General features: G+C 40.1%; 1 protein-coding gene across 6 annotated transcripts in view; it reads right to left on the bottom strand.

Moving 5' to 3' along the window:
- ABCC4 (ATP binding cassette subfamily C member 4) overlaps window positions 1-19964 on the bottom strand; it is a 278085-nt gene that overhangs the window by 119875 nt on the left and 138246 nt on the right. For all 6 annotated transcript variants that reach the window (XM_037800391.1, XM_037800386.1, XM_037800387.1 and 3 more), the window contains exon 20: window positions 635-714. In XM_037800391.1, coding sequence (XP_037656319.1) covers window positions 635-714 — 80 coding nt within the window. The remainder of the gene's footprint in view (window positions 1-634; window positions 715-19964) is intronic.

Raw genomic sequence — 19964 nt, 5'->3', positions numbered from 1 at the left:
CGACTTAGAGCAATCAATGTGTGAAAAGGAAAAACTGCCTAGAAAAACAAACAAGACATTTTCTGAGGTGACTTTGATCCTGTACTCAAATTACTGGTTTAAACATACTTGCCTTTAAAAGCTTTGTATCTGCAATAACTGCTCTCTATTGTCCTTGTTAACAGAGTATTATTTTCACCTTATTATTGCTAATCTTTTCTTTGTAAGTAACCACACCTGGTTTTATCCAAAGAACGGTGCAGTAAATATTTGTCCTTTGTGGTAATCCAATGCGTAATTTAGTTAATCTAGGCTATCTTTCCGTGAGAGGTGACTGTTTCTATATTATGAAATGTGTTCACAGTAAAGCAAAATCCACGCCAGATACCTGCGAGGCAGACAGAGTGCCACTTACCAAGCATGTAGCTGCTGAGAACTAAACCTTGACACACCGCCGGGTAGCCACGCCCACACACAGATTATTAGTCGTGTTAACCTAGCCTCCGAATCATAACCACACCGTTCTTTTACAAACATGGCCTTTAAGTAACGCAAAATTACACATCAGTAGGAAGAAAACCCAACCCCCAGACCCATGAAACAGCCTTGGAAAAAAAAAAGAAATTCTATTTTCTATTTGAGAATTTGGTATTACCTGGATGAAATCTAGAAATGTCAGGGGCAGCAAGTCATCCATATGTCCAATGTCTTTGGAGAAACGATTTAAAATTCTTCCTGCAAGAACAGGATATGAGAAATTACTCATTTCCCCAGACAGGCCCTTTAAGAGAAACAATTCACAAACAAATCAAAACATTATTTTAAAAGCATATGTATTTAATATATTATGCATTCACATGAAATATGCCCATATCAGTGGTAAAGAAAAGAAAATAGGATGATACCTAAAGAGAAACAAAAATACCACCAAATGACAGTGGATGGGGAGTTGAAATTTGGCTTTGATTTTAAAAGAATTGGGTGGGTGGGTGGGGAATCTTGTGAATTCGTATTGGGGACGGTTAGTGAATTTTAAAATTCTGGCTTTTTAGATTTCACTTCAGGCTTCAGTTCAAGTGCTACCCAGGTCAGTGAACAACTGAAAAAAACAAACATTAACCCTAATTGTTACAATCATTTGGCTTTAGTTATTAAAATTAATTTTGCTGAGTGGTATATTTTTAAGTAAATGTAATCTCTTTGTGTTTTTTTCCCCCCAGTATGGATCACAGGAAACTTTTAATGAAAACCTGAAATCCTGCCATCTCCAAGTTAGGAGCTTACTACTAGAGTATAAGTCATTGTTTCAGAGTTGCTCAAACTGACAAATATAGCCTTATTCTTAAACATCCAAGAAAACAGAAATGCAAGCACATAAATGTTACTTAATGATTAAAGATCATTTCTTATCACTGATTTTATTTTTCCTTTCAAGTAGAATCCAAGAAAACACTGTATCATAAATGCTTCAGAAATGAAATGGAAGATTAGAACTGGTTTCTAATAATGACCTATTCTTTCAAATGATTTAATTTAAAAAATGTGACGTGACACCACAAGAAAAAAAAATTAAAAGCCTAGGCAACACCTTTTCCAATTGATGCGCCAGGATGCCGTTCTGCAAATGACACATGGGGCCTCTTCTCACTCCAATGTCTGTCAGAAGTGACTCACTACGGAGGGAAGCCTTTCATACCGAGCCACCCCTCACCCCTGGACCGTGCACAGTCAGGCGTGAGGACTCCTGCCTTCGCAATCCCCGCACCGGGTGCCTGCACTCCACTGGGCAGCCCACAGTGTGCCAAGTGAAGTCCGAGGAAGTGGAGCTTTAGCTGCAGGTCAGGTCACACCACCACAAGCTGCACCTCCAGGTTCCTGTCTCAGCTTAGGAAATACAAACGCCAGAAACCAACTTGTATTTGCCCCTCTGGCATGCCTGGTGACAACTTTTCTGAGCTTCTAATAATACGTACTTTACAGGGTTATTCTGAGGATTAAATGAGCTCATAGTAGTCACAATGCCAGGATATACTAGGTGCTCAAAATATAAGTAAATAAGTAAGGGTGAGATTATTACTATTACTCCCAGGTTCTGCAGCAACCACCTGGGATATTCTACCACGTGTTGTTGCAAGTTCAACTTGTTAGGATGTAGATTCGGAGTCCATGGCTCTGGGGTGGCACCTGAGATTCTGCACAGATAACAAGCTCCCAGATGACGCTATTTCTGCCAGTCCCCAGACACACTCAGAGGGGCAAGCAGTTAGGTAATTATTTAATTGGTTTTGCTTTGAGAATGTTAAAATCAGATGAGCAATTTTTCACACATTCTTATGGATTTTGTGCCCTATGAGATCTCGTTTTATTTTTTAACTTCCCAAAGTATCGACACCAAAATAAGGAAAAATACATGTTAAAGAATATTGAAGGTATAATTCAAGCACTTGTGATTTCTTCTTTGGAAAAGTATGTACAACTTTTTAGCAAAACCAGGATTCAGAAACATTCCAAATATAGTTCATCTTAAAAAAGGCTGAGAGCAATATTTGAATTTTTTTTAAAAAAGGTAAAAGAGCTTCACAGAGATGAACAGTATGTGAAAATCATCTCATTCCCTTTTACCAGATGCTCAAATCTTGAGGTCTGAGAGATCCATGGTTGCAAACAGCATAAAATGCAAGGAAACTAAATCAACTGAGAAAAACCATCTCCCCACACAGCTACTACAATAACCGATCTGTCAAAAATCGTCAAAAACCTAAACACTTATTGACCAATGGGCTAAGTGTAGAAAATATGAGCTTGGAAGATTCAATAGTTGCTTGCTCTAAGAAACTTTTAAGATAATGAATGGTGTTTGTGGGATATTTTCATCGACTTGTGATGGTCAAGTAAAATTGGAGCTGTGATTCCAAGTTCAGGCCCTCGGATTCATAACGTCACCTCAAAGGTCTCCAAATCAAATGCTTCTGATTATCCCCCTTCATACATTTGCCCCATCTCTTCCTCCAAGTGATATCTGGCCGTACATGGATATCTCCAGGGATGTAGAGGGATGAGGGATTCACCTTGTCCAAGGGGAACCCAATCCATTTGCAGACTGTGTTAGAAAGGGCATTGTTACATTAAGCTGCATCTTCCATTCCTGAAACATCCAACTGTTGCTGCTTATTCTGCCCTCCTAACCACATGAAGTGAGTCTCATTTCTTTTGACATGACAGCCCTTCAAACACTTCAAGAAAGTTAATCAGATCCTTCCCAGACCTCTCACAAGCAACTCTCTCTTCGTGACTCAATCATCCCTCCTAAGACACTGTGTCACATCTTGGCCACTCTCTTCTGCAAATATTCAGATGATCAGAGTCTCGGTTAATGCCTGGTGCCCAGGATGAAAATCAACAGCCAGGTGTAGTCTGACTGCCTCGGGGTAAAGTGGTAACATCACCTTCCTGTTCAGCACAGCATATATCCAACCACGAAGACCAGGGTCACAGTAACTTGTCTGGCAACCACATCCCGTTTCGTAATCACTTTCTGGGAAAATTCACATCACTCTCATCCTGGATTGCCCCTGAAGATTCTGGGGAACAACTGGGCAATACGTATAAACAACATGGGGAAGGCATTCCCTTTGACCTAGTAATTCCATTTCTAGGAATGTATCCCAAAGAGTTAAAAGGTGCATAAAAATGAATGTATACAAAGACATTCAAGGGAACATTATTTGGTGAGTCAGAAGCAGGACACAATCTAAAAGTTGACAAGAGCCTGTTATGTAATTTAAGCAATTTAAATTTCTTTAAGTTTCTATTTCTCTACAGTGACTATATATTACTTGTGTAAAAAAGCAAAGTAGGGATGGGTGAGAAACAAGAGATCTCCCTTGGAGTCCACGCTATCACACAACCAGTCCTAACTGCTTTGGCTCACGTTTACCTATCTCACACACCAGGATATCAAGAAAGATGACGCTGAATTCCTTGTCAAAACACAATTCATAAGTGATCATATTTTAAGAACTGATTCTAGAATTTAATCTGGAACCAGTCACCTCCAGAATTCTGACACCTTTCCCATATCCAAAATTCCTCAATATCCTTATAACCAGACTAATTTAAAACTTGAAGTTCCCATGTCTCGTTCTAGCCCCATTCTCTTTTTTTAAACAAAAAAGATATGTTTACATAACATAAAATACTGAAGTACATTTTTATTGAGGCATATTTTGCACATCATAAAATGCACCCATTTCTGGTATACATTTCAACGATTTTTAGCAACTTTACCAAGTGATACAACCATAATCTAATTTAAAAATATTTCTATCTCCCCAATAAAATCCCTCATGCCATTTACAAATACTCCTCATTCCCACTCCCAACCTCGGCAACCACTAATCTACTTTATGTCTCTATAAATTTGCCTTTTTTGGGCATTTCATGTAAATAGAATCATATAATTCCTGGTCTCTTGGATCTGGCTTCTGTCACTTAGCTTGTTTTTGAGGCTCAACCATGACAAGCAGTATATCAATAGTTTGTTCCTCCTGAGCCCCATTCTTTACCACAGAAATGGTTTTAGGATCTACCAACAAAAAAAGGCCCAATCAGGCCATGCCATACTTGACCTTGAAGGTAAAAGTGAATATGTTTAGTGCACTCTTCTCAAGTCACTGCTGTTCTTCATTTCTTTATATGTGCCCATATTTAGCTTCTGCAATGGTTCTAGAACCTAATTCTTTTGATAAGAATTGGTCTTGGATTAGATACCCCTGCAGAGAGTCAGAAACCAGAAGTGCTGGGTTTGCTGCAATGCGGGTGGAATCTCATGTGCCCTTATCCCAGAACAGGTGGAGTGGGGAGAGAGTGGTGGAGGGACAGGTTAAAGTAACACTATCTTGGTGAGAAGCAGAATCCAAACCCAAGCGGCCTCCCCAAAAGAGCACAGAGGGAAATTCCAGGCAACATGATGCAGCAAAAACTGGTTCAAATAGAGGGTATGAGGTGGAGCTGGAGACAGTCACCGAGCTGAAAAGGATCACCGTGTGCCTTGTACTTTGGGCCTGGGTAGTGCGGGGGTGATTAAAGTCGATGATCTGCACTGGCCATCCAGCATCATTCAACAAAAACGAATTTTGCTTAGACTAGTTGAGTTGAACAGGAAAAGAGCTATAGAAGTCTGGTAGTTCAACACATTTTCTTCATCCTTCCTGTTGGTAAACCAACATGGTGGCTGCTTGCAGAATGGCATGAAATACAAAGAGAAGCAGGAAGTAGGGAACTGTGGGTGAAAAAACCACAAGGTTCTTATCCTTCTTTGACACCCATTAGCAATGGGACCTTAGGCAATTCATCCAAACTCTTTTGGGTCCAAAATTCTTTATCTGAAAAATGGAGAGAAATACTTGTCTTGACTACTCCACAGGGTTGTTATGAAGAAGAAAGAGAGCATACTTACAAAGGCACCTTAGAAACTGTGAAGTAGCACACCTGTGTAATGTGTTATCAATATTATCATTATAGGATTTTAGAGTTGTAAGGGGCATTAAAGATCACCAAACGTGGTGATTTTCAAACTTTGTCTTATGAAGACTCTGACATTCTACGGAGGTGTCTTGAAGAATGAAGCAGAGAACGAAGTAGGGGCCAAGGACACCCAACTCCAGACACCCTTCTCCCTTTTTGCCTCTCCCCTTCCACCATCCTCCTCCCGGACAGAGCACCTTATGTCCATCTGGATTTCACATAGAGATTGCCTCTGGAGAAAGGGTTCTGCAGCCAACAGAAATGTTCAAATCACTTTGTAGACCAAGCTCCTCATATTACAGAAGACGAGGCCCAATCTACTACTACTCAAGTCTACTGATCTTATAATTCACATCTAGATTATAAATCCTTTGTAAACATGGATCACATTTCATACATGGCCTTAAAAAATAATGTGGAGTGCCCAGTGGGAGCTCAAAATGGGTTTGCTAATAAAATATAAACCCAGTGGTTTTCTGACTTTTTAAAAAGATGTGAAACCTTCTGTGCAGATGGCACCTTACGTAAAAACACAAACAAGCCTATAAAAATAAAAATACAAAAAAGTGGCTCTTCCTGAAGAGGAGAGGTTGTGAGACCAGGAACCCACCCAACAAACACCTTTCTCCTTGTCCCTCAAGAGGGGAAACTGGAAAGATTCATTTGGATCTTTACAGAGTCAACCAATCTCCCAAATCTTAATCAGTTTGTAAACCCATCAGCAAATTTACCAGGATGTTGAGGGCTGATGAGGATGAGAGTGGCTTTAAATCAAAACAGACCAACATTCACCAAAACAATGCCTCTCAAATTTTAATGTGCTCACAAATCATCTCAGGATCATGTTAAAATGAAGCTTCTCAGGAGGACTGCGGTGGAGCCTGAGATTCTGTATTTTTAACAAGCTCTCAGGCGATGCTGTTGCTGCTGGTCCAGGGACCGTATTCTGAGTAAAAAGGAAGAATCTGGAAACTTCTGATAACGTTCCTTCTGTTTCAAGAACTTGTAAGATAATCTTGTCATATTTACGTGTATAATTACTGGCCTTTTAAATTCCCTTCTGTGCTTCTAGGAGCTAAAGACCAGCTGGCTCTCTTTTATTCACAAAAATTAAAGTAGAATACACGCATTATTAGGTCAGGGGATTTTGCCTGTTTTGCTCCCTGTACTGGAACAAGGGCTAGCATACAGAAGGACTCAAACATTGTACTGAATGGATAAACAAAACAAGTCCTTCTGCTATAAATAACACATGGTTTGTTTTCAAATTTCAGTATCTATTTCCAAGACTTGATATTTCATGCAGTCCTTTTCTGTGTGCTTTAAGATTTTGGGACATTTGTCTTATACCACGTGGCATCAGGTTTGTCCTACCTGTCACATTCCTTGTGTTCTTGTTGAACTGATTTATTTGTCTATACTCCTTCAAAGGGCATTTTAGATTTCCAACTGTAGACTGAGTTTGGGTACAGGAACTTACGGAAGCTGGTACAATGGCAGAAAAGCACTTTAGAAAGTGAGGAAATCCAGCATGGCAAAGAAGGTAGAGCAGAAGACAGGGGGCAGCTGGGATGTGGAAGCGGTGGGGCAGTAGCTGTAAGAAGGAAGCAAAGGATGGGTGTGGAACAGACTCAGATCATGTGGGGATTAGTGAGCAGGCAATTAGCAGATAAGTATGGAAGGACCAGACAGAGAGGAAATGCAAGCACAGATAACCAGAGTATCACAGGTAACTGGATGTTGAGGGAAAGTTCTGGGCTACCCATAGCCCAGCCTTATGTAATTTCCCTATAGCGAGGAACTCCTCCCAGAACTTGAACTTAAAATCATGCCAGAGATGGCATTTGATTTAAATGGTAGCCTTAAAAAGGTAGAGCCTAACCCAGACAATTTTCGTAAGGCACCAAACTTGGGGGAGAGCTTATGGCTATGCCAAGAAAGAAGCCTACTGCCCTCTACAGAGAGCCCCTCAAAGATCTGTCTTTCTTGTCACAGCAAGGATGGAATAAATGTACCTACAGTTGCAAGCCGGAACTGTGGTTTCAGGTGTCAGGCACCAGGCACATCTTGCTCTAGCAGCAGCAGTTTGACAGAGGAAAGGGCCACAGAACCTAAGGTGGACTAAAGGATACAGTGGTAGAATGGCAGGCGGACATCTGAAGTTGTGGGATTTTTATATTTCCTGGAGTTAAGACAGAATCAAGACTCTATCCTAGAATCAAATAGATATTGCAGGTTCCCCTATATTAACCCCATGTTAATGGATGTTATAGTGATAGGAAAGAAAGCCTTTCTAGAATAATTATGCTCTCTTTTCGAAGTCTGGTTGTCTCTTGCCTTTTGATATAATTAGGCCTTATATTAAAATGGTGATTTCAAAGTTTTATGTGATATGACAAATCAGTGCAAATGAGTTTCAAAAGTATGTGTGTGCTCTTTCCTTTTCTAATGAGATCTTTCTTTATGCCATTGGGATGCCAGGTGGGATTCTCCAAATAAGATGACTTCTAAAATCCACATGTGTTCAAGACCAAGGGTGATCTCATAATTCTTTTTACATACCCAGCTTCATATCTTCCTTCCATGAGTTCACAAGTTTCTCTTGCATTGTATCCTTTCCCTCCTGCTCCCCAATCAGGAAAAATATCTTTTAACTCTTTGTCCAGAACTTGCTACTAAAAATTTTTAAATTTGATCCAATTAGTTGTTTGGTATCTATCTGGGTGTTTTACAATCTATTGTTGGTGGTGGGTGACTAGATCATACATAAATGAATAGAATACATACAGCAATGCAAAACAACTTGAGCACACAGCCAGGAAAGGGGGGTGGGGGGCAGAAACAGGAAAGCAATGCCCACACGGCTGTCTGGGCAGGCAGTGTTGGGAAACAAGGAGGTGGCAATAACCGAGCGGCAACAGCAGAAGGAATGTCATCAGAGGGTGTAATTACAGAAGTTAGGCAGCATTAGCCGAAGTTTTCATGGCAGACACATGGCCTGAAAATTCAGAAGGAGGGTGGAGAATGGGTTGATGGAGAATGCAGAGTTTTTCCAGGTGGAAGGAATGACACCTGTGAGGACTAAGAGGTGGCAAAGGGCAAGGGATGGCAAATATTTGCCTAGTCGATGGACAAGCATAACCTAAGGTGTGCTGAGATATGATAGAAAGTGGATATGGAAAGGGGGTGGAAAAAGACTAAGTGTTGAAGGGGTCTTCATGGAAAACTCCCTCCGGTCAGAAAAAGGTCTAATTTGAGGTCCTTTCAATGCCATGTTTGTAAAGAGGAAGTTGAGGAGGTGGCCAACTGGAGCAGAGATGCATTTAACATGTCTGATCCAGGCTGGAGAAGTTCTGAAGAGTTCTAGAGAAGAGGGCTAATGAGTATCAATTCGGTCTCATCCCGTATGTGCACCGACAAGCGCCCACACTGACTCATCAATGTGCCTTTGCTACTACCAGAGATTGGGGTTAAGATTTTTTTCTCATGGTTGTTCTGGTTCGCTTGTGTTTGGCTTCCCCGACACTGATCACATATTGAGGATTAAAGTGCCATAAAGTGTGTTAAACACAGCATAAGCATCATCTCTTAAACTAGGAGATTTTTCCCACTGGAAAGAAGAGGCAGCTGAGGCTTAGCGATAATAAGAAATTAACCCAAGGACACGTGGCTGTAAAATAGCCGAGCCAGGACTCACACCCAAGGTTACACAGATTCAGAAAGAAGCAGTCAGGTCAACACATCAATGACATGCAGCTACTATACTGGACACATTTGAAAACTCTATTAAAAGTGTCTACTACTAATAAGGATGAGTCAATAGAGTTATAGGCTGGGCTGATTTTAAGCTGGTATGAACTGCTATGGCCAAACCAGCCATTGACAGCACAGGCCCATTCTGTTTGGCTAATACCTGCTGTAATGGATGTTAAGTATTTTGACTATCACCCCTGGTTGGAAGTGTTTCAGAAATTCTCTCTTGTCTAACCATAATTGAGGTAAACATTTAAAATAACCTCAAAATTAAATTACTGCAGACTGACAGAATATATTGACAAAAGAACAAATTAATGAAAGAATGACTGAGAAAATGTGACCTAATACAAGGCAAAATCGATTACGAAGTCCAGGGGCTTAACTTCTACCCCATTCCAAGCCTTAACATGTTGTGTAACCAGAGCAAGTCAAGTCACTTATTGCCAGGAAGCAGCGTAGGGAATTAACCTTGGAGGAGTGGATACACCTCACAAATTGCCCCAGGAAACTACTTTGCAGAGGCAGCCCTAAATGCTTTGCTACAGCCAGTGAAGTGATTATTACTTTACACATCCTAAACATTAAAAAGCAAAGAGCTGGGAAGACAGACCAGGCCATCCTTTACCCCTGGATCTCACAGAGATATCATCACTCAGGGGTGAGGTTGGTCTGGTCTATCCACCTTACAGTCAGGGAAGTAAGTACAGAGCAGTAGACAGCAAACAGAAGAAGAATCTCCAAGATGGTGGCTCTTAAACATTTTGTGTCTGATGAATGCTATGGAACCTTTCCACTGAAAAATGCCCACATGTCCATTTTGCACACACTTTTGGGGATTTTTAAAGCATGAACCACAGGGAATGGAGTGGCCAGGGAGCCCTGGTTAACAACTTCTGATCCTAAGAGAAAAAGAAACCACCAAGCACTTGGCCTCTCTCGCCAATAGGGACGCACCACTTTTGTCTCAAGGACTTTTTTCCCCTGCCCTTATAATAAACCTCAAATGTCTTTCAGGAACAAAAGGTGGCTAAATGCAGTTTCTATTTCAAATCTGCAGAAGGATGAGTAGTAGAAGCTAAAAAAGCCTAGAAACATCCAGCATTCTCACATCAAGAACGTGTCCCTGCGGAAGTGGCACTGCAGCGGTGCCTGTTTATAATGCATTCATCTAAGAAGCGAGTTTACGCTTCCACAAAGGCAAATATCAGACCTGATGACTGAGATTACCTTGACTGGAAATCACCGTTCAGCAGCAAAATCAGCTCCATCTCCAATACACATACAAGTATACGCAATGCTCAAAAATAGGACAGCAAACATTTGGTGCGAGAACGTGTGGGAACTTGAAGACAATGGGCCCTCCCACTACTCACCCTATGTAAAGTAACCTAAGCTGTGCTGGAAAGGGATCAACCAACACCCAAATCTGATCGTCAGTTCTATCTCCAGCACATCATTTTAATATCTGGGAACCACCAACAGGTGTTACACAAAACTGGCTGGGCAGTGTTAAATGTAAATGCAAGGACCTTTACTGAGAAAAAAAACAAAACAAAACAGTACACCATTAAAGAGTGGGGGGAAAAATAATTTTCAGCTACTACATTACTTCTATTAAAATTTCAGATAAAATTTGTAAGAACTGGAAATATTGCTAGAAGTGTTATAATTCTACTTGTCCTATTAGTTATAAAAAATTAGGAGACACATAATCTCTTAGTCAAGCCCATCATCTTTTTCTTACACGGAATTATAACCTATTCAAACCATCTACGCTTCTTTATAGTCTGGCCTCTTCTCCTCCTCACATCATGACACTCACCAGTCATCTAGTTTCTAAAACCAACAGCCAGCTTTTGCCCCATCCACATTCTTCTTGACTTTCTGCTGTGGAATCTGACACTTCTAATTACCCTATTTTAGAAGTATTAAGATATGCTGGTTTGTGGAATATAATATATACATATATTTTTTCTTTTAACACTTATCTTTTTTCATTCCTGCTATCCTTCCCTTTCTCCAAATATGCGGGTCTGCTTTCTCGAGGTTCTCCCCTCTCCGCACTCACAACTGCTCCCCTTCCTCTCACAGAGGGTTGTCAGTTCTTTTCTGAGGACAGCCACCTCCCAAACCAGAACCTGCAATGGCTGTCATTTCTCTCCCTTACTTTTAATTTCCAGTGCATTCGGATGGTGGCTCTCTCCCCCTAGATGCCTCAGATGTTTTTAAGTGTGTAACACACTTCAACTGTGAGTTGAAGAAAGCCTGCAGTCTTTAATACACCTGCTTAAAATTTTTAACACAGTCTGATAAGTAACTTAAAATGAATGTTGGCATAATAAAAAAGCTTTCCAGACATGCTTTAAGGCTGTTACCAAAACATTTGTGTGTATATATATATTTAAAAGGGTTAAAATCCAGATTCTGTTTGGGTTTTGATATTTAAGGACGTTCTATGAGCTTTGAGCAACCACCCAAGTTGGTCTCGTTAGTAACAAGGTGTAACAAGAGCTGAGCTCACTTCACCAGCACCGTGCATGTTATTACATTAAATAACTTAATCAGAACACAAAGTGTTCTTAGATTTCTTCCGAGGTAATTAAATAACAATTCAATGCCAATTAATCACAGTTAAATAAGAGTCTGTCAGAGAAGAATTATACACACATTGGAGACTATTTACTGGTCAAATACTTGGCAGTATCTTAGTTAAACAATGATTCATTAAACCTCCTCTGCCACACAATGGGTAGGCTAAACTCTAAGTGAAAGAATCGAAACTCTTTTGTTCTCCCATAAAAAGACATCAAACCTCCCTGTGTGATATTCTTTTCTTTCTCAGTTAGCAGACTGCTCAACTGCATGATTCAGAAAGTAGTCAGCCACTCCAGTCCACATGGACATCTGCAGGTTCTTAGTGGCTGTGTGAATACTGTCACTATGCAACTCTTTTCTTCCCCAACTGAAAAAGTAAAGAGCCAGGTGGTTGACCACACCTACTCAAAATGTTTATTCACTCCAAGCAGGGAAAAGAGTAACAGAATTGGAACCTACATTCTAACCGGTAGCAAGTCAAGCTGTGGCCATTTCTCTAGGTGCGGATGATTAGCCACCATAAAAACCCCTGATCCATACAACTTGTCTGTCAAGCAAAAACCCGTTCAACGTTTTTGATGCCCTGCACCTACCTTATCAATTTGGTTCCTTTAAATTTAATGTCCCTTTATAACAGCCCCCTATGAAAATCCAGAGATCCATTTTAAGTTCAGCTGATAATTCCCAAAGACTTCTAATCACATTTCTCAGAAGGACTCTATTACTTTCCTGCAAGTTCATTTCTTCCTAAGGAGAAAGAATCAAGGAAAACGACATCACTCTGTATTTTCTATTTTTTGCCTACACTAGCACTTACAAGCACTTTCGTAGTTTCACTAATGTTGCTATTTTTAAAATGCATGATTTTTGCACTTCATTGTTGATTCAAATCCGAATTAAAGATTGTGGAGTTGGCTGAAAACGGGCTCTATGGTGTAATACTGCAGATGCTGTTGATGATTCTATATGCTTCTCTCTCAAAAGGAGGTTCCTAACCTGGCTTTGTTAAATGCTAGATTATCACTAGTTTTATCACGAATTCAAAACTAAATTAATTTTCTTTCCCTTTACTTTAGAAAAAACTATGTACTTGGTAATATTTTTGGAAGGGGAAGAAATGTTTCAAGAAAATATTTTTTAAAATATATTTAAAAGCATCAGTTCCCCCCAAAATTGCATTTATTCTACTAGATTAAAGCTAAATATATATGACACTGTTTTTGTGAAAAGTTTAAAAAAATGTTACAGAAAACTTAGTGGCAAAATTTATTTTAACTTTGCTCCAAAACTGGATAACCGGGAATAAAGAATTTTAATGGGCCTTTTTGGATGTAAAATTTAAATTCATATGCAGATTATAACATAGTGAATGTGGGATATATATCTAACTATCTAAAAAAATATATAGACTATGAACTGAAAACTGTAGTTTTCACAGTAGCAAAAATTAAAGCACCAAGAAATGACTTCAATTATTAATATTAAATCTACTTTTGTGATCCTTTAGACATAAAACCCATTTTGTTTTATGCTGTCCTAACAGCACACACTGATAACTGACCTGCATGTGTCTATTTCTCAGCTAAGCTATGGCATATAATGATTTGGAGAGGGAAGAAAAGTCACACTGAGTGTGTACATAAACATACCACGGCAAACAAAATTTCCTGCAAATATAAGCAGCTTTACAGTCTTTCAAAGTGGTGCCCAAAAGTAGATATATTTGCATTAAGTGCTGACAGGAATGAAACATTTCAGCAGTAAATAAAGTACATTATAACCCAACCATCAAATCAATAAAGTCATTAAAAACAGACTACATTCTTTAAGGAAATGGTGAGTTTAAGGGAAAAAAAATATTTGTTTGAGACGGCTAATGTTTCTTCAACATAGCTGACAATGACTGATCTGGGCTGGCTCTTCTCCCATGTTCCTACAAAGAAATGTCTTTGAGTGTCTTATCTTTCTTCATGTGTACTTAGCCATGTAAACTGCCGTACGGTATTTCTAGCTTCCCCAGTTATCCTATAAATACAAATAAGCAAATATGCCCTGTTTTTTTCCCTTCTAGGCCCCAAACTGACAGAATATTATCACTTTTTTAGACTCTTGCAAATCAGTACAGTTTCTGTTGGGCAGAAACATACTGAGATTATAATATCCATTTACCTAAACTGCCAGCATGTAACAAAATTCAGGCAGGGTACTCGCTACCTAAATTAATTTACTACTTGAAAAAGACTTCCCATGCCAAGCCTGTCAAAAGGAGAACAGGAAAGGAGTTAAGAAACTAAATAAATCTAAACAGTGTTTGCGTTTGATCTAATTTTCAAGTGTAGGATTAAAAAAGAGGAAGTATGCCAAGGAAAGGTGACGAGAGGAGACAGCAACAAAGAAACCTGTACTCTGTGTACAGGACTCGCACTGCTGCTTGTTTTCAGGGAAGTGCTGCCAAACCGTTCCAGGGTACCCAGCACTCCCTGCTATTTAATGACTAGAGCTTGAAGCGACCTCATATGATTTATTGTGGAAAGAAAATAAAGGATTCAAACTTGACAGCTACGCTTCTCTCAGAATCCTTTCTATCCGACACACCCATCTTTCCCCGGCCTCATTATCAGAGTGTTTAACTCCACATGTACACCCAGAATCCAATGTGCCAGGGACAAAGATGAGGTGCATGTTGTGGCAGCTCTTCTGTCACCATGTGGCAAGGAAGACAAAAGAATGGCGGCATTTGTGGGGATCAAGATGTTCCAGAGTCCCACTTAGCACCCCAGCAGAGGAGAATTTTCTCTTTGTAAAAGTAAAGGGAGCAAGGTGAAGATGAAAAAGAAGAATGTCTGAGGATAGGGAATAAGTGAAGGGAAGGCTGCCTGCTGATGGCAGGGAGTAGTCTTGAAGGGACACAAATGCTACCCATTGCAGCTGTGCACACAGATGCACACAGAGTGAAGAAAAGGTGAGAGGAGAGTGTGTGTTAAACACTTCTATCTACAAAATTGGCTTACCTTTAACAAAAGCCATAGCAACTTCCTTTTCCCAAAAATACTTCACCCCCTCGATCCCATAATGGCCTGAATTGAGTCTCCCCAAAAGATACATTCAAGTCCTAATTCCCAGTACCTGTGAATGTGGCCTTATTGGAAACAAGATCTTTGCAGATGTAATAGAAATGGAAGTTAAGATGAGGTCATACTGGATTAGGATGGGCCCTAAATGATTGGTGTCCTTGTAAGAGAAAGGAGAGGGAGATTTGTGTACAGAGACACAGAATACTAACTCAAGGAACAAGGCCATTTGACAACAGAGGCAGAGATTAGAAGGATGCAGCTACAGGCCAAGGAATGCCAAGGACCGCTGGAAGCCACCAGAAGCTAGAAAAAGGCAAGGAAGGATTCTTTTCTTGAGCCTTCATAGGGAGCATGGCTCTGCTGGCACCCTGATTTCAGACTTGAGCCTTCAGAAGCATGAGAAAATAGATTTCTATTGTTTTAAGCCACCCAGTTTGTGGTACTTTGTATGTCACTCCTAGGAAACTAATACACCCCCTTGCCCACTCCTTAAGACCTTCAAAAAATGTTCAAGACCTAAAAGATCAATATAAATGGAATTCAACCTCATTGGATGACACAGCTAAATCAACAAACTCACTGATTCATCAAAGCCTCCAACTCACTACAAGTCAGGCAAGAGCCTCATCAGAACCCAATAAATAGTCCTGAGGTTGGCCGTCAACATCCCAAAGCACGATTAAGAGACTTTTGAAGGCACTAACAGTCCTTGCCCTCTGTGAGCTTATTACAGAAGCCAAGAATGGAAAGCTAACAGAAAACAGAAAAGATAAAGATAAAACAAGATAAAAACATTTAAAAAAAATGGATCTGAGTGGAAGAAGATAGCAATGTACAAACACATTACCTGTTCCTCCTGGGAGGAATTTCTTGGAATGAAAAGTAAATAAAAATATAAAATTGGATCAAGGGAGATGGAGAAGGGCTGGTCTTGGGTTTAAAAGACAATACCATGGACAGATTATTCTAGGAAAGAGTATATCTAGAACATGGATTGAGGACAGTGTGATTCCAGGAGCCATTTAAGTGATGGAAAAGGAGCTTGATGCTTGGAGGCTCGGAGAGGACAGGGGTGTGCAAGTATGTCTGGGGGTGGGGGGTGGGAGGTTACCAAATGCTAAAGGAAAGCCAAGCAGGGATCACTCCCAGCAGCTTGGGACTGACATTGAGAAAAGCTGTAACTGGTGTGGTTATGCCCGAATTTGGGGGACAAAACAGGCCCTAAAATGAATAGAGATGGATCTGTCTCCAGAGGTTCATGTCATTGAAGACAGCAAACAGCACCTGTTATGTTTTTAAAAGTCAATACATAAGATAACTCATTAAAAATATTTTCTCCCTTATGTCAGAAGCTGTTTGAAAACCTCTGAATAAGCCTTGATGGAGGATAGTAGAGATCAAATCAAGGGCATTCTAGGCTCATTCACCTATTTCATTTACCACTTGGTCATTCACCACTAGACACCATCATGATTCTGACCATTACGTGATTTTAAATTACTTTTATTTTTACTTATGTGATATTTAATTTAGAGCCTTAATCAAGGATCCAAAGTAAAAGGGAACAATGATACCAAAAGTAAAAAAAGTTAACGAGGAGCATAAAAATTTCACAAATTCAAGTTTCTTTCTCTGAACCCTACATTTCAGAATCTGGTCAAATCCTAATATCCATAATTATCATACAGAAAATTAAGATATTACTAACATTCTAAAAACCAGTATGAGAATATATGGTGACAGTGATATTCCATTTGGCTTTTCATTCATTACGAATAAAAACTACCCATATCCACTATGCATAATTGCAAAAATATGCTCATCAACTGTAGCCTGAAACTATCTCTTATCTCATAACTTCATACAAAATAGAAAAATTATACTTAAAACTACCCTGTTCGTCAGAACTGAAAGAACTCTAAACATGAGGTCATGGAAGCAGTGTCTATCTCTACTTAAATTTCAGTCTATGTTTTAATACACATTTAGCAAAAGCAAAACACAGATTTTTAAAAATGCCAATCAACTATGATTTCTGGATATAATTTGAAGTCCCCACAATTATTGTGGAAACATCCATTGCTTCTTCAGTTTTGCCAGTTTTTTCCTCATGTATTTTGTGGCACCATTATTGGGTGCATAAACATTTATGATTGTTATTTCTTCTTGTTGAATTGTCCTTTTTATTAGTATGCAGTGGCCTTCTTTGTCTCTCATAACATCCTTGCATTTAAAGTCTATTTTATCTAAGATTAATATTGCTACTCCTGCTTTCTTTTGGCTGCAGCTTGCATGAAATATTTTTTCCATCCTTTCGCTTTCAATTTCTTTGTGTCCCTGTGTCTAAGATGAGTCTCTTGTATGCAACGTATTGATGGTTCATATTTTTTTATCCATTCTGCCAATCTATATCTTTTAATTGGGGAGTTTAATCCATTTACATTCAACATTATTACTGTGAAGGTGTTTCTTGAATCAGCCATTCTATCCTTTCGTTTATGTTTGTCAGATATATTTTTTTCCCTCTCTCTCTTAATGTCCTTTAATGAACCAATATTGAATCTCTTTAGTACTGAACCTTTATTTATTTCTCTGTCAGTAGGGCTCCCTTTAGTATCTGAAGTAGGGCAGGACTTTTATTAGCAAAGTCTCTCAGCATTTGTGAGAAATTTAACCTGTCCCTCAGATTTGAAGGAGAGCTTTGCTGGATAAAGCATTCTTGTCTGGTAATTTTTTCTCTCAGAATTTTAAATATGTCATGCCACTGCCTTCTTGCCTCTGTGGTGGCTGCTGAGTAGTCACTACTTAGTCTTATGTTGTTTCCTTTGTATGCGGTGAGCTGCTTTTCTCTTGCTGCTTTCAGAACTTGCTCCTCCTCTTCAGTATTTGACAGTCTGATCAGAATATGTCTTGGAGTGGGTTTATTTGGATTTATTCTATTTGGAGTTCACTGGGCATTTATGCTTTGTGTATTTATATTGTGTAGAAGGTTTGGGAAGTTTTCCCCAACAATTTCTTTGAATACACTTTCTGGACCTCTACCCTTCTCTTCCCCTTCTGGGACACCAATGAGTCTTACATTTGGATGTTTTATTTTACCTATCGTATCGATGAGGTCCATTTCAATTTTTTCCCCATTCTTTCTTTTGTTCTTTCATTTTCCGTTCTGTGGTCCTCGAGGTCGCTGATTTGTTGTTCAGCTTCCTCCAGTCTTGTACTGTGAGTATCCAGAATTTTTTTAATTTGGTCAACAGTTTCTTTTATTTCCATAAGATCATCTATTTTTTTATTTACTCTTGAAATTTCTTCTTTATGCTTTTCTAGGGTCTTCTTCATGTCCTTTATATCCTGTGCCATGCTCTTCTTCACGTCCTTTATATCCTGTGCCATGCTCTCACTGCTTGTCTTTAGTTCTTTGATTACTTGCTCCAAGTACTGTGTCTCCTGTGATCTTTTGATTTGGGTGTTTGGGTTTGGGTTATCCATATCTTCTGGTTTTTTCATATGCTTCAAAATTTTCTGTTGTTTTTGGCCTCTTGGCATTTGCTTAATTTGATAGGGTTCTTTTAGGATACGTAGGATTAGTCAAAGACTAATCTCTAATTTGTCAGATCTACAGCTTGGTGGCGTACACTTTCTCTAACTAACCAGCAGATGGCATCCATGAGTCACCTATTCCCCTCAAGTCAGTTCTCCCCAACTTTGTCTTTGTGGTATGTGGGGGTCTGATTCTTGTGGGGTCCAACTGGTGTACCAAGTTTGGGTGTGTTGTTGTTGCTATCCACCCTGAATGTGGGGCGTGTGTCTGAGCGGTTAGGGTGGGAGGGCAGCTTTAATAATCAAACCTCCTGGGTGTTCCTGGACATTTAAGGCAGTTGCAAGAGTCTAAACCTTCATTTCAGTCTCACCATAGGTTGTTGCTGCCGCTGACCCACAAGTCCTTGGTACTGGCGTATGGTCCCTGGGATTCCCAAGTGGGTCCCTCTTCCAGGCCATGCCCTTCTAGGGCCTCTGCTGAGGAAGGCTGTGCTACCGCACAAGTGCGTGCCGTCCCTCAAGGGAAGTTCTGGGCTGCCAGGCCATGTAGGTGCGTTCCCAGCCTGCTGTAAGGATAGCTGTATGGGGTGTGTTAATTTCCCCCTTTCCACACAGTTCCACCTTCCCAGCTCTGGGACAATTAGCTGTGGGTGCACGAAAGGCTACTGTCCATGCCTGATATTGTGGTGTGTGCGCATGTTGCTGGAAACACTTCCTGTCACACTGGGTTTTTTGGCGTGGCTCTGAGCTGTGGCGCCGGCACTGGGCAGGAGCATTCCCAGCCTGCTGGAAAGATGGCTGCAAGGGACATGGTTATTTTCCCCTTTTGGCTCACCTCTGCCTTCCTTGCGCTGAGACAATTAGCAGCGGGTCCACAAAAGGCTATCTTACATGCTAAATATTGAGGTGTTCGCACAGCCTGGTCCTGCTGCACTTCACTGTGTGGTTCTCACTTCCACATCTGCAGCTGCTTTTGGGTTTTTTAAAAAAGAACTAGTCCACCTCCAAATGCCAACCCACGGTTTCCCCACACCACAGCGTGGCTGCCGAATATTCAGCAGGCTTACTCACTCATTTCAGAACAGACTCCCAGTTTCACCAAGTGCACGGTCCCTGTGGATTTAGCAGACCTTGTCCAGCTGGTGCATCGCCGGAACTGGTGTTCTGGGTCACTTTCTGGCCTTTATCTAGTATTTTTCATGGAGGTATTTTTTTGCCCGTCTCTTCTAGCTGCCATCTTAGGTTCCTATCTCCAGATATAATTTAATGTAAAATTCACTAAATGGAAAAACAATTAGAAAATTTTATAAATATTTAAGGGATAGCAAGGTTATTATTATTGGGAAAGGAGATCCCAAATTAAAAAAAAAAAAAAAAAAGCTGGGCAACTCTGGGCAGACAGCAGCATTCCTGAGGGCCCTTCAGCATGAAGTGGCAGCCAAGGAAAACTAAGTCAAGTTATACTCTTAAAGCTATTAACTACAGGTCTGCATTCTT

The sequence above is a fragment of the Choloepus didactylus genome, chromosome 12 (genome assembly GCF_015220235.1).
Source record: "Choloepus didactylus isolate mChoDid1 chromosome 12, mChoDid1.pri, whole genome shotgun sequence".
Classification (NCBI taxonomy): domain Eukaryota; kingdom Metazoa; phylum Chordata; class Mammalia; order Pilosa; family Megalonychidae; genus Choloepus; species Choloepus didactylus.
Note: the sequence above shows the minus strand (reverse complement) of the source record. Positions and strands in the feature narration are given on the sequence as shown.